This window comes from Amphiprion ocellaris, chromosome 6 (assembly GCF_022539595.1).
Source record: "Amphiprion ocellaris isolate individual 3 ecotype Okinawa chromosome 6, ASM2253959v1, whole genome shotgun sequence".
Taxonomy (NCBI): domain Eukaryota; kingdom Metazoa; phylum Chordata; class Actinopteri; family Pomacentridae; genus Amphiprion; species Amphiprion ocellaris.
The window spans coordinates 25,639,153-25,654,667 of record NC_072771.1 but is presented as its reverse complement, the minus strand read 5'-3'; the positions used below and the strand labels follow the sequence as shown (position 1 = coordinate 25,654,667).

General features: G+C 43.5%; 1 protein-coding gene across 8 annotated transcripts in view; it reads left to right on the top strand.

The window, feature by feature from the left end:
* The window catches only part of smtnb (smoothelin b), a 48,066-nt gene that overhangs the window by 16,498 nt on the left and 16,053 nt on the right, over positions 1 to 15,515 (top strand). For 5 of the 8 annotated variants that reach the window (XM_035953826.2, XM_035953825.2, XM_023282381.3 and 2 more), the window contains exons 3-9: positions 374 to 452; positions 538 to 616; positions 2,204 to 2,280; positions 7,799 to 7,895; positions 11,807 to 12,501; positions 13,702 to 13,753; positions 14,511 to 15,104. In XM_035953826.2, the coding sequence (XP_035809719.2) occupies positions 374 to 452; positions 538 to 616; positions 2,204 to 2,280; positions 7,799 to 7,895; positions 11,807 to 12,501; positions 13,702 to 13,753; positions 14,511 to 15,104 (1,673 nt within the window). Of the gene's footprint in view, positions 1 to 373; positions 453 to 537; positions 617 to 2,203; positions 2,281 to 4,384; positions 4,514 to 4,563; positions 4,687 to 5,542; positions 5,585 to 7,798; positions 7,896 to 11,806; positions 12,502 to 13,701; positions 13,754 to 14,510; positions 15,105 to 15,515 lie in introns of those variants that run through there. The other 3 variants (XM_035953828.2, XM_035953829.2, XM_055011621.1) reach the window with 3 other exon arrangements.

The window sequence follows — 15,515 nt, the reverse complement described above, 5'->3', positions numbered from 1 at the left end:
ATGAGTTCTAGAAAACACCATTAAAACAGGCAGTGAAATGGAGAAATATAAGGGAAAGAAAGCAAGGATGAGAGCAGCCTTTTTCCTTCAGTTTGTGTCATTGTTCTCCAATCTGTTATGCTAGAATGTCACTTCTTCCACCCTTGATTTTGGTGTTTGCTCTGGATTTTCTCCAGGCCAAGAAAACTGTTATCTATAAATTGTCTTTTTCTGCGTTTGACTGTACAGAGTAGCCACAGATTAGAGTCACTGAAGCCTAAGTTTTATAATTTAATATTTCAGAAGATTAGGATTTCTGGTTTGTCGCATGCAGACTGGGCACTAGTTGATGTTCTGTTGAAATTTCTTCCGCTTTGCGGTCTGTCTACGTCAGGTCTGAATCGAGCAACAACTTGGACATTCTGTCACAGAAACTACAATCAATCCGGGACATTGACGAGCTCACGAAAATGGTGAATATAAAAAATTAAATGAAATCACTGAAAATTTGACTTTGTGTTGTGGATGCACTGAACTTTTGTGTTTGTTTGCTTGTAGCTCCGTGCAGCCAGTGAGTATGAAGAGAGGAAGATGATCCGAGCAACCATCCGACAAATCAGAGACGAACAGCAGCAAGGTGAGTCTGGCTGTTTGTTAAAGCCTCCACCATATGTTTAAATGAAGGTTATTGTTGTGCTGATTGTAGATTGTGGATTTTGGAACGGTTTTAAACTGTGACAGACACCAGTTGTCTCATTGTGACAGAACAAGTTGGGGTGATGTGTTTTTTACTATATTGTGGCGTCTCAATCCTCCGAACCCTAAGTGGTTTCTAGGTCCTGCACCTCTATGGAAACAGCATGGCTAGAAGTTGAGAGAACTCAGAAATGTCTTTTGTGTAATACGACGCAGTTACAATGCTATAAATCTAAAGACTAAAATAAAGTAGAATTTATTTGATTTTTTATTTAGCAAAGGTTAAAAAAAAAGCAACCGAAATGAACATGCACAAAGTTCTAGTGTACACAGGTGTTATAAATACTGGAAAAATAGTGTCTTTACATACTGTAGATATTTTACCACTTACATTTTTAATATGTTTCCATACTCCTATCTGCTCTGTGTAAACACAGCCTGCAGTTCAGCCCAGTTCAGCTGAAAAGTCCTTGATTTTTTTGTCAGGTGACTGTTGGTCACAGCTCATGGCTTCATGGTTGTGCGAGGAAGTGCAGAATTTTAGTTTTTTTTACAGGATCTGGTTGGTGCACACGGTTCATTTTGGGCAATTTTGAAATGAAACATGTACAATAAAGTGATTTTAATGGAATATCACAATTTTAAGCTTAGATGTGATAATTTTCCAGACAGAGAGGGACGAGACACATGATTAGTTCAAGAACCATCAGAAAGATGGAAGTCTGTGGAATTGTTATGTTATTACAGTTTCTATCTCTCCTAAAAGGTGTAATTTGGATGGTTTTTGTTTGAAAGATGTCCTGCCTTCCAAACCCACCAGAAGGTTTTAGGATTCAGTTGATTAAACAGCTAAAATGATAAGTTTGGTGGAATACTATAAATTAAAAATGTAAGAATTTCATGGTCTAGTTAAATGTCTGTGATCCCTTGCAACATCCATAAATGTAAAAAGGACACTAAAAAAAAATCCACTGAACTCAAGACAACATAATAGTTCTGATCTGACCATTAACACACAAACAAATCCTGATGAAACTCTTGATGGTGTAATTCGGTGCTGACACTCTTTGGCCTGATGAGGGCACCAAAATTAAAGGTAGAACAATTCCATCTACTTGTTTATTGAAGGTTAAACTCAAAAGGAAAAGTACATTTACATTATCAGTGCGGTGACCATGAGGTGCGTGTGTGTATCAGTCTGTTGCCATAGTTACTACGGCAGGTCTACCTACGATGCAGGATCAGATAATGGATTCCTGTCATTCCTTAGCGCTGTCTGGTCTTTGTGAGGCCCCTGTCATCCTGCAGCCCTCTGATGTATGTGCAGGACTCAAACAAAGAATGACCAACCTCTAGCTGAGGCCACGTCAGGACATTTCAGATAATCTGGCTCCTGAGCTTGTGTTCCATCTGTGTTTGCGCTTCTACTAATTTCACACATGACCAGAAGGTGAACATCAGATGGGATAATGAGTCACCTATGTCACTGTACATATTGTCTGAGTATTATTGCTGTGTGTGCTTTCAGGGACTGTGGATCTGGGTAAAGGTTCCGCTCGCTGCCTGGAACCTGAGAATGTGGAGCCCCAGAGCAGCATGGGAACTGTGAGTACATCAGAGTTAATGGAGCGATTAGTGTCGGTTGTGAGAACTGAAATGATTATGAATGTCACAGCTTTCCCCTGATAAAGCCTGAACATCACCATTGCAACTGATGGGTAAACTGTCCCTCATCTAATTTGCCCTCATGTCAGCTCCCATTTAGAAAGATGAACCAAGCACAGGCCAATTTGCGGGTGCAGAGTTTGTTTGCATGGCAACAGCGACCACTGAGGTTTCCTTGCTGCCGCAATGAAGAATGCAGCAAACAACAACAACAAGCATTGTGACTTGAATCATGCACTGGGTCGCGAATGTGGCTGCACCACACACACACACACACACACACACACACACACACACACGCAAACAAAACGCATGCCTGAGCTGCCACGGAGTTAGGAGTGTGTTTTGTTTTTTAGATCCTCATTCAGTTTTGTATGAGGAGAAACTTACTTTGACTCTAGTGTTTAATGAAGCCCGTACATTCATTCAGTCATTTCACACACATGTAACTGTACAGCTTTTCATACTATCAGAAGAATCGAGCATCTTAAAACACTTTGTGTTGCATCTGTCTGAAACCTTGCTCAGATGACTCTCACAGCTGACCTGCCCTCTAGTGGCAGAGTCTTACGATGTGAAGACGTGGGGCTTACTTGTTTGGGAGTGCTTTCCTGGGGCCAGATTTTTATCTTGTCTGCTGGTTTTGATTGCAGTTTTTGATGAATGCCCTGTTTCCAGATGATGGGATTTCTGTGAAAGGAAAAACAAAATCGTATGCAGTCACTGGTCTTAAAACTAAGCTTCTAAGTGATGTGAGCGCCTCCTTTATCGGTGCTTTAAAGAAAAATACAATCAGTCACATTATCAGAATTCTGCTGGTTCATTTGAAAGCACCCATTTTTCTCAACATGGCGATATACATGGGGAGAAACGAAAGGCTGTGGGTGTCAGTCCCATTGTCTGTTGCGGTCTGCGCTTTGCTTGCATGCATTCCTTTGTGTTTGTGTGTGTATTCTCCTCAGATAGGAAGCAATGATAGCATGCTGGCGTAACAGGATGCTCTCACATTCAGGCTTTTTTACCTCACTTCCTTGGAGGACAGCTGAACGGTGTGGCGGCAGGGTTGTGAGTCGCCGGTGGTGTGATGGATGATGGGGTGGGTGGGAGGCACTGAAGGCGAGGACGACCGTGAGGTGGTGAGTTTTGGAGAGGCAGCCCACCAGCTGTGACCCAGCAGTCTGGTCTGCGCTGGAATGGGGATGTGGCCAAAAACAACATCAACCAGCAGCAGCAGGGCTCCTTCCACTCACATCACAGCAGCGGATCTCTTTGAGCTGTTTGCAATTGTGCTGTGGAAGATGGTGGTCCGAGATAGGCCTTCCACAGCAGCCAGATGTATGCGGGCGCACGCAATATGCAACATGTGTCCACTGGTAGCCGTTTGAAACAAATACCAGGTCAGGAGCTTGTGTGACGAAAAGGAAAGTGTGTGCTTAATTAGTGGATTAATGTGGCTGTTCATCTGTAATTTTGAATCCAATCTTATTTAGAAGTTTATAGTGGGAATAGTTGACATTCAGGGATTGGAGCTGAGGGTACAGTTAAACTTTCCTTTTGCTCATTTGGAAGAAACTCCTGTTGTAACAGCTTGTAAAAAAACTTTAATTATATGTATGTAGCAGGAAAAAAATGTCAATCTAAAAATAGAGTCTTTATTATTGTAAAATATGAAATAGTCCAATTGAAGTGCTTTAATGTTAAAATATCTTATTGTTTCAAGGAATATATGGGTATAAAAATGGGTCAAAACAAAGGCAGAGTGTGTCAGAAGTTAATGTGTCAACCAGGCAACTCATTAACCTGTGAGGAAAGTGTGTGTGTTTGTGTGAATGTGGTGGGGGTCAGATCCCTCTGGAGACAGAATGGGAGGGAGGGGAAGTCAAGGGAGTGGCTTGTTGGTATTATATGTGTGTGTGTGTGTGTGTGTGTGTGTGTGTGTGTGTGTGTGTGTGTGTGTGTGTGTGTGTGTGTGTGTGTGTGTGTGTGTGTGTGTGTGTGTGTGAGTGTGAGTGTGTGTGGTGTTTGTGGTGGTGTAAATGTTTGTGTGGGAGTGTGTATGATGTGGCTGAGGGAGCAGAGCGGCAGAATAGCGGACGTCCTGCCTCCAGGAGGGTTACAGCTCAGAGAGAGAGAGAGAGAGAAGGAGGGAGGCAGTGAGTCCAGGGAGGAGAAGGTAAATGTCACTCTGATTTTCCTGCTGTTGTGTGTCACAGACCAAAACGCTCCTCTGACTTTGTTTATTCTTTTTTTTTTTTTTTTTTTAAATTTTGAACTGGAAAGTCATTTAAAAGTCATCAGTCTGTGTTTGGAGAATGAGATGTGCCTGCCTCTGTGTTGACATTTCAGGTTTGTGTACTTAATGGTTTATTACTGAGTTAGATCTCATTTTATTGTAGCTGACAGGTTCTATAGTTCCAGCTTGATTTATGATACATGACATCACATTCATTGAGATGTGCATAAGTGATGTGTAAGTGAAAGAAAACAAAGCTTTTGATAATTAATACTTCCATTTAAGGCGTTGTTGTGGATTTAATTGTGCCAGCGTTTGCATGAGGTGCGTTGGGAAGCTCAGGTAAGCTGCTGGGAGGTCGGATGTGTTGCTGCAGCTCCCGTCGTTTGCTCACTGGAGCTCATCATAAACATGTTGCAAGAAGAGACCAGAGGAAAGAGCAGCTTAACTGTCTAAAATTGGGCCCAGTGTTTGCAATACAGAGGCTTTAGTGGACTTTAGAGAGGAATTGAGAAAGTGTGCTGGAGGAAGAAAAACACAATGGGACCGTTTTTTTAAAAAAAGACCACAAACTAAGCTTAGATTGGCACGTGATGATTTGCCGTAAGTAAAAATGGTAGTGAGACTCTGGGCTGAAGACCTCTGTGGGTTTCCACACTGCAGACTGAGTGTGTGTGTGTGTGATATGGAGATGATTGCTACTTCATTCCAGCTACTGTATTTCAGTTATTGGAGGTGAGCCGAGTGTGTGGTTCCTCAGGCTGCAGTAATGGAAAGTGAGCCGCCAGGTTTCTTCTTCCACGTGGAGGCATGGAAGACCCTCAAATGGTCTGACCTCACCAGCAATGTGATGGATTTAACGTTCATGGAAAACTTGGAGCAGCGATTGTCTGAAGCGGCTGCAGAAGGAGGTGTTTGCCTCATTCTCAGCTTCATTGTTGTTTTGTGTTTTTTCTGAGGAGCCGAGGGTTCAGAGGAGTCCAGATGGTCCACGCCTCGCTGTGGTCACAAGTGAGGACAGTTGTTTTTGTTGTTTGGAGAATTTGCAATTATAGTCCGACACAAACGCTCCAGATGGGCCGAGTGGTGGTTGATGGTGTCGGTGTTGGTTCCACTCTATCAGGTCCTCGCTGCTGGGACCAGAGCGAAGCCGCTAATGACAGCATGGTGGCTGGCAGCAGGTCCGGCGTTCTGGTCTCCAGTTCCACTATATCTTCTCCTTTTTTTTTTTTTTTTTTTTTTTTACCACTCTGCCTCACTGTCTGTGAGAAATATGTTCCCTGTGGTTTAGTGGGAGCTTTGAAATGATGGCTGTCTGTCTGACTCCTGGTAGAGGCAGGAGTAGTGGGTGAGGGGGAGCGGCGGGTGAGGGAAGGCTCGTTCTCTTTAATTGTGTTTATGGCTCAAACACAATTATCTCCCCCTGTGACTCTTTGACTCAGTGACTCCACTCCGAGGTGCCCTTTGTGTGTCCTGTCGCATTATTGCACTGCGGTGTTGTTGTTGGCGACTGTGTGAAACTCATCAGACACTTTTAATGACTCTTTTAAAGGAGCATTCTACTAAATTTTTTCCTTCCACTGTGGTGTGCCAGACTGTATCAGCAGCATTTACTCTTGTCCCAAAAGGCTGAGACGACATTTTTACGCCCCAGAATCTGCGCTGCTTTTTTCTTTTTCTCCATATGGAAAAAGTAGAGGCTGGAAAATGTGACATCGGAGCACCTGTTATGTAGATTTACATCTTTATGGTTTCACATTTGCTCCCTTTTTTGAAGTTTTTTGTTCTTTTGCGGAAACGTATTGATCTCGTCTAGTTGATTTTTAGCTTTTTTTTTTTAATATGAGTTCAATCACTTACTCAACCTGTGTCATTCCAGCTTCACCTTACCTGTTTACGCTGCCGTCTCCCTGCAGCAGTGTCTGATTACATTTTCTCTTCAGTGATTGAGCCACTCTGCCTTGTGATCTGCTCAAGGTGGGGAAGGTCACAGTCAATAGAGCAGAAAGCCTTGAGTCTTTTCTCGCCTCTGCAGGCTTTCTGGTTTCGACACATTAACTTGCAACCTGTCTGTCTTCTCTGATCACACACTGCAATGATTAGAAGCCTTTAAAAACACTAAAGTGCCATTTATAACATTTTTACCATGCTGCTGACAACTATGTCAGTCTTTTGTGTAGGACAACATTGTTTATACACGGTGAACTGATTGTGGTGTGTAACTTTGTGGTTGGGTGTGTGTCCTGTCTCTCCCTGCTTGAGAGGCTTTGAATGTGTTTTCAGAAGCGTTTTGAAGTAATAGCAGGCTGTAAATCTGGCCTAAGTATCACATTTTCAGTATTTAAGGTCATGTCTTGTATGTTTTTTCAGGATCCACCCATCCTTTTGTTGAACTATTTTTAACCCAGATGCCTTTTGTCAAACACCTTTAAGGAGATTATGTGTTATGAGGTCATTCATCATTTCAAATGAGCTACAGAGTGATGCATAACACCCAAAGCTCCGCAGTTTTTGCCCTTTAATAGTAAAATTTGCAGGTCTTCAGACTGTTGTCTATTAAGAATATGTTTAGGAGTGATTTAAACGTGGTGTGCGACTGTGTGCGCACATGCTCAGAGGAGTCTTATTTGTGCAGCTGATTCTCCTGTGGAGTAGTTCAAGGTCAGGCACCAGAGGCCCTAAACTAGTGTTGGCATCTACATCTGTCCCCCCTCCGTCCTTCCCGCCACACATCTCCCATTTCCTCCCCATATGCCAAAATATTGCTGCCTCTCCCCTGAGATCTTCCTCTTTCTATAGTTTTGCTCTCTCTCATCACAGATTAGGACCAGAGTGCTGCATCTGACTGTAATCAGGTTGCAGGTGCTACCTATAAGCAGATCCTGTAACTCATTTCTGAATCATGTGCTGAATGTATATGTTGGCCCTTGTGGCCTTCAGGGTGCACCCCTCCTCTTACATACACAATGGAAAATAAAAAATAGACCTTTACTTTTCCAGCTGGCTAAGTGTGTTGCTCATCATGGCTGGAGTGTTTGACCTCGACCTCGGACAAAAGACTGTTGTGATCACGAGCTGACTTCAAACAGATGATGAAGCTGATGTTTGTTTGTGATCTGAGGAAAGGGCTGCAGCGGCAGGTGTAACACATTTGACGACCTGAGAAACTAAAAGGCACTGAGCTGATGCGATTCTTTTCTTTTTCTCTTTTCTTTTTTTCTTCAGGAGACCGAGCTGGAGAGTCACAGTGAGCGTATCAGATCTCAAAACCAGGAGTTGCGCAGCCAGCAGACACAACAAAGCAGAGAGCTGCAGAGAATAAGTAAGAAACACTCTTTCAGCACCGAACTGAATGCGACTTCTCTTCAGAATAGTGAGCTATTGTTTTAGTGTTGAAAAGGCTGCATTTTGTTTGCACGCTCATACTTGCAACAGCACACACACCCTCACACTTGCATCATATTTAATCACATCACACTTCTGGCATTTATGAAATACAACAGTTTGTATGTGCTGTAAACATTCACCTAAAGGTCAACTTAAGGTCGACAGGCTAATAATCTGAGACCAACACTGACCACCTCTGTTACATGTAGCTGCGACTGCATACAAGACTGCTGATGCCTTTTCCTCTTCAGTGCCTGTTGATATAGTCAGCCAAAGGAGCCATTCTCCTGTGGTGGCAGTCAGGAGGTCATATTAGTTTAGGCTCTTTAAGCTCCTTCATCAAACTTTATTAACTGTTTGGAGTCACTTGCCGCCATAGGCTTAATGACTTTGGCTTCTGAAGTGTGAAGTAATTTTATTAACCACTCTGTTAGTCCAACCATCAATAAAGACACGTGAATGCAGGCCTTCAGGAAGGAATGAATGTACTTCGTTCACTTGGATCCTCAAAACTCAGCAGGAACACTTATGGAGCAAACAATGAGCAGCTTGTAAAACTACTAATGTGCATTATTGACCAGTAATGAATACATTGCTACAAAATTAATTAAGAAAATGGTTATTAAAATAAAAAAAAATTAATACTCTTCATTTAGAGCACCAACATTTAATTTTAATCGTCTGTGGCTCATCTTTGAAGCTCATGCTTTGGCAACTGCAGCTTGTCCTGAGGCTGCTGGTCATTCTGTGTGGCCTGGTCTGCCCTGGGCTTGGCTCTTGGTGACCTTCACAAGCAGCGGGGGTTGATGGTGGGGTTATGGGAAGCAACAGAGGGAAACCCAACAACCACACCTCTGCTAAATAAAGCGGATACCAGAACAGAACTAAGGCTTGACGTGGTGAAGAAACTCCCCACTGTTCTGTATTTATCACTGGCTTACAATTTAAGCCAGGGTGAAACTTAGATCAACCAAAAACAAAAAAGGGAAAGACCACCATGGAAAAGTGAAGGAGTTTTAAAGCAGCTACCAATCAACAAAGACATGAGACTTTTGCAGACTGACAGGATAGTGTAGCCCAGCTGGGTCTGTGGTTCCTGAAGAGGTGGTTATTTTTTCAGCAGAGTGAAAGTGGCAGAAAATAAGGGATTAACTTGGAGGATCCTGTGCCTGCTTTTTTTGGAGGGTCTCTGAATGTAGCTCAAACTCATACCTCTACCTTTTAGAAAAAAGAAGCTGATATTTATATACTTTACCTCAATGACCATGTGTCCAGCTGGTTTGTGTTCAAGTTCAAACTGTAACAGGTAAGGCTATGATTTAGGAAATTAAATGTTTTCAGAGACTCTCCGTGGAATGTACTTTGTGCTTCACGTTCCCAAAAGAGAGAAACTTGCTCTTTTTGGAGCGCAGCACTAGCACACTAATTACAATTTCACACAATAACCCAGGGAGTGAACTGCACACAGACATCTCTTGTCTGTTATTGTAAATTTCAGGTCAGTCTTTGGTCTGCACCAAACAACTCACTGATATTTTACAGAAGTGCTGTGATCCCAGTGTAAATTGCAGAAACAAATTACTCAGACACTTTCATCTGATGTTGCCTAAGTGGTGTTTTTAAATGTGCTAGTGGCTCACCTGTGAGTCTTTCAGTCCACTTCGTTTCCTACTGAAATGTTTCAGCAACATCTAGATGGTTTGAGATGAGTTTGTGTGCAACACTCATTGTCTCTAGAAGACAAATACATCTGACTTTGATGATCCTCTGAAGTTTCTTCTGGTGCAGAATGAGATTCAAACTTGTGATATTTTGTGAAATATTGCTGCATAAAAGATGGATTGGTGTGAAATTTTGCTCAACCATTCATGTTCCCCTCTACATACAGTCTAACATTGTTTCTCTCCTGATTAGCACCAGTTGGTTTATCTCAAAAAATTATAGTATAGGAAAATTATTGCACAGGCACAGCTGTACAGCGTTCTAAACACTTTTATCATGATGCCTGCATAGCATCAGTGTGTTAGCATTGTCACTGTGAGGGTGTATCAGCAGTAAGTTAAAAATCACCAGTTTGTGCAGCTCAAATGCAGCTTCTCAGAGTTGCTAGCAGTGCTGCAGAATCTAGTCTTACGGCAAAGAGCAGAATTTTAATTTATCTGGTAACATAATGGGAAAGTAATGTCACAATTTTGTATAAGATGATTTTACGACTAAGAAGCCACCATTAGTATCTACTATAGAAAACTCTGTTCGACCTGTTGAGGCAAACCTGAGGTGTGATGGACCCATGTTAAACTGAGGCAAAACTGAAAAACTTGTGTTGACCAGTTCGCAACGAGGACAAATATGGTCTTTCAGTGCTTCATTGTAAAGCCTTTATATAAAACTTTTGGTTGTCCTTTGTTTGTGCTCTATATATTGACTGGCAGCAGGCTGCAGCATTTGTAGCTATTTTGAAGCAAAGAGCAAGCCTCTCATTATACAGCAGCAGTGGGGGATTTTCCCAGAAATTGCCACACAATAGATACGACAGCTTCCCAATGGCAACGACGTGAACAATAATGTGAGAGATTGCTGAAGAAGCAGTGTGTTTTGGCTCTCACTTCAGCTACAGCTGACCAGTAATTGAATTTGAGTTGAGTGCATCATTGGATATAGACGCTGCCGTGTAGTGAACCGTTCAGTGTCACATGTGAGAATTGCAGCAATTTATTGTCCTGATTGAGTATCATAATCACGTTTTCTGTTTAGACCAAATTGCATAATCATCTGCTCTATTTAATCAACAACTAGCTGCTATTTTTATATTCTCGTGTCCAAAGCAATTTGTAAACTTGTTGTTTGAAAAGTGCCATACAAATAAACAATTATAAACCGTTTGTGAAGAACTCACCGAGCCTCATTTTGCGGCGTGTTACGCAATAATGGCTAAATAAAAATCAGCTGCTTTAAATGAGGCTGTGAATGTTCACCCTTGATCCTGTCTATGTGAAATGTGAAAGAAACGCTGCTGGCTGCCTCCGGTCAGACTGGAGTCCCTCTTTGATTTGGTTTGTAAATGACAGACATGCATACTTGGTGAACCCCATTTGGTTGTAAAGCTGGTGCAAACTAAGGTCATTCAGAAGTGTTTTCATGCCTTGCTTTGTGCATAGTGACATGGGAACTGGATATGCTATTGGTTTTCTCTGTTTTCCTTATCTGTGGTGCGTACACAACCTCAGATATTCGATCGTATGGCAGCTTCATGGGGTGATGGAGGTAGAAACTATCGGACGGGGAGGATGTGGGCACCCTGTGTTGTTTGGAGTGTGGTTTCCTGAGGAGAGAAGGAGCAGTGAAGGACAGACGGGAGGGGAAGTGTTTGTCCTAGGCTTTATTTCACCTCCACTTTCTCCCTGACTCCTTGTAGCTGGTAACCACCTGTGGTTGTGTCTCATGCTCCCTTTCTCCACTTGTAAATTACTTTCTTCTTTTACTCACATCCACCATCACAATCTCACAAATCTGGCTCAGGAACTGAGGCCAGTCTGGAGGAAATGTCTACATCCCCTCATGTCTCCACATGCCTTCTCTGTGATCCTGGCTGATATTTTCTAGCCAGGCCTCTCTTGGGGCCTCAGAGCTGCGGAAGTATTTCATTTACATTATTTCAGTCTGTAACTTCACCACCTACTGTTTCCTTTGCTCAAATACAGAAACTCCCTCTTTAGTTCATTTTTGTTGCTGCTTTTCTGTGAGAAGATTGGAGTGACATGAAAATGAGTTTATACAAAATCAGAAAAGTCACAGGGTTCAGCAAAACACTTAATCCTCATCTTTCATTTGTGTTTTCTATAACAGGGTCCAACTCAGGCATGGTGTTGGTACTTGATCAGCTGGTAAAGGACGATGGCTCTGGACCGCTGATGATCCAGCATCAGCGCGACGCTGTGACCACAGAGCCTGACCTGGTTCTGTCTCAGCGTCAAAGGTCAGACTCCTCAGCTTCAGACCTCAGCGTGAAAAAATCCAATATGGATTCTGTGGGCTCAGACAAGAGTCTGGGCTCAGCCTTCAGAGCCCGGCTGGACTCTGGAGCCTCCGACAAGAGCCAGAGTTCCTCCCAGCGTGGTCGGCTGGACTCTGGGGCATCAGAGCGAAGCACCAGCTCCCAGTCTTACATGAGACAGAGACTGGGCTCAGATGTCTCTGATTCATGTGTCAGACCTCGTCTCGGCTCTGGGACTTCAGACAGCATCGGCTTGTTGTCAAGGAAACGGACGGATTCTATGACATCTGACCAGAGTGTGAGTATGTCCTCTGAGGAGAGGGGTCCAGCAGAGGAGGCGGAAGTTGCCACAAGTGGCTCAACTTACAGCACAGATTCAGAAAGCGAGAGCAGAAGCCAAGATCCAGTCAACATCCAGGCTGAGTCTAACCAGAACCAGACTGCTGACCAGGAGCAGCCTGATGGGGCTGTTTTATCTCGAAGAGAACCTGCGATTGGGCTGCTTAACGGCAACACAAAGGGAAAAACTGACTTCCAGAAACAAAAGGTGGAGTATATAACCCTTGTATCGGACAAATGTAGGATGTGTTTGCATGTCAAATATTCAGACAGATAACAAATTAAATGAAAATCGTAATAAATGATTGCACCTTCCATACAGGGCAGGGCAGGTCACTGATGGGATTGATGAACATGAAAATGGCAAAAACATCACAGTAATCTAACCCAATGGCAAACATTTAAATCCCAACTGAAATTAAGTTGAGTGTCTGCTCTGTAAATCACTTTCCATGTTTTTTTAGGGACAAAAATCTGAAACCAATGGGGAGAAATTACTATTTTTGCAGAAATTTTTAGAGTCTGTGTTCAGGTACAATGTAGCCGTTCTGGAGACCTAAAATACACTTTATGTTGTCATATGAACTGCACCACTAGGGTGTGGTGCTGAGCTGCACAGTCACAGTCAAGTTCGCCATCAGTCCAAGTTCTCCTTTTCTTTCTCTCCATCTCATCATCTATTACAAGAAACTCTCGACACTTCATTCTTTAGTGACACACAGGCCTCATCGGCATCCATAAACACACCAAGCTGAGCTCCTGTTAGATGCTGTTTAGCTTTTGTAACCTGGTTACACAAACAAACTGTACACCTGATTGTCTCTGCTTCGCCTCAGTGTCGGTCTCACCTGGCGTCAGAGAGGAACTGACAACTTTAGAGGCCAGAGATTCTGTGTCTCTTTATCCCACAAACACACGGAGCTTCTGTTTCTGCGCTGACTGTAAAACTGTAACGTTTCCCAACATGGGAGCTCAGGTCACCATGACGCCATCGAGTCGCTCCACTAAATGTGTTTACCCAAGGCCGGCCCCGGGCTTCTTTTATTGTTCCCTGCGATATGCGCTGATGCTCCGTCTCCTGAGAGTAATGTAAACACTCTAGGGTCCATCGTGGCCCCACTGCTAAAAAAAGAACGGAGGCTCACAGCTTCACTCCAAACACAAATGTTATGTAATGAAAACACCACCAGTAGATTCTTTACAGGATTCCGTGTATGTGTGTGTGTGTTGTCACCACGGTGTCCATGTACACTGTAGCCCCTCGTGAATGTCCATTGCTGCCCTCATAAACATGGAGCTGTTTAGTGTAGCAGCTCTGTCAGTCCAGGCACATTACATATTTACCCTTTATCTCATCTGCTTCTTCTACTGATTGTTCTGTTGTGTTTTTTTTTTTTTTACTTTTTAGATAACCGTTAACAGCGACCTGTCCATCACTCATGGAAAAGTAAAGGATTCTGGTAAGAAACTAGTCCAAGTCTCATCATTCTGTGCTGATTAATCAAAAGCAAATTAATCAGCATCAGATGTTATTATCTTTCGAGGAACAGTCATCATTTCCCATTTTGGATCCTGAGAAAACTGTGATGGGCATATAGTTTATGATAACACAACAGATGGTTCACATTCTGCAGGACGACAGTATGTGGAAGTAATTAGAGCTATCAGAGTGACCGTATCGGACCACTTACAGGATGGAGGGCATGTTATAAATACAAGACGATGCTCTTCCCTGTGTCCACAGTAATGTAAATTGTGGATTTCCCTCCTAAACAGCTGATCTTTTTCTTTTTTGTTTTTGTTAGGATGACGTCAGTGGATATCTCCTCCAATCACTAGCATTTTTTCCATGGGCTTTGTACGCATGGTCTCACCTGACATTATTAACGATCTGAGAATGCAAGGAGAAAAAACACGAGGGGTAGAAACGTGACCTGAAAAGTCCAAAAAATTGCACCAAAAAAATGGTGAGACAGGGGAGGTTAAGTCAAGCAAAAAAAACAGCACTGGAACAGAACCTAGAAAGAGGAGGCAGAGAGGAATGGGGTTTGTAGAAGGCTTTAGAGGTGGAGGAGGAGATGACAAGAGCAAGAGGCTTTAACTGTACTAAATTCAGCCTGAATAGTGAAGGAGATCTAGGCTCTGTGCCTCTTCTGTGTTGAGGTATTTAGTATTTTTCTGTGATATCAAGTCCACTTCTGTGTTTTGTCTTAACAGCACCTGAGAAGAAAGATGTTATACTGGAACAGTTCAGCCGCACCAACTCTGTTCGCGATCGAATGCGCAAGTTCACAGAACCCCAGAGCCCGAGTGTTCCACCTTTAAAGAAAACTCCGCTGAGGAACGGGACCAGCGGCGGCCAGACAAATTTCTCCAGAGCTGCAGAGCTGTTTACGCACACGGCAGCATCCCTCAGCACATCTGGAGACAGGCCAGCCAGGCCTCGTGTGGACTCCACATCTGTCACCTCCGCTGCATCCCAGAGTCAGGCCACACCTCAGCCGAGAGGTGTGGCCAGCAAACCTCTGTCCTCAGCCAGCCAATCGCAGAACTCCATGGGCGGGACGAGGCATCCAGCTGAAAAAGATGTGCATGCCTCCAGTAACTCAAAGGAAGACGGGACCCCAGGGAGAGCAGCTGGAACAAAGGTCACCCAGGGAGAGGCAGACCCGGACATGAAGACTTTCCTCACCATTGAGATCAAGGATGGGCGCACCACCACGTCCACGGCATCGGCCCCCAGAGGCAACATCGTACCCATCACCACCATGACGCCGCGCATCACCACCAATGCTCTCGGGCAAAGACAAGGTAGGAGCATCCGTCTGACAGCAGCAGCTTGTAGCACACTAGGTTCTCCCAGTCAACAGCCAGTTTGACATGGTCCAGTATGCTCTAGAGTTTATTAATACCTTGCTTTTTAGTTACCACTTACATTGTATTTCAGATGGTCTGAATCTCGGTTTAGCAACTGTATGCATTTTCTTGCTAATACCAGCCTGTGGGTCACACTGGAATCACTGTGGGAAGTGACCAGAGCCAAGCAATCGGTCACAAGTGGGACGATGACAAGGGTTTCTGTGAGGCTAAAGAAACAAAGCTCATGGATGTTAGGGCAGAATATTATGTGGAATGGTGGCACTAAGGGGTATTTGTTCTAGAGTGGGCATGTTACTCAGTGTGGAGGGGGGGGGTTGAGGTCACAAGTCAACAGCAGAGAGT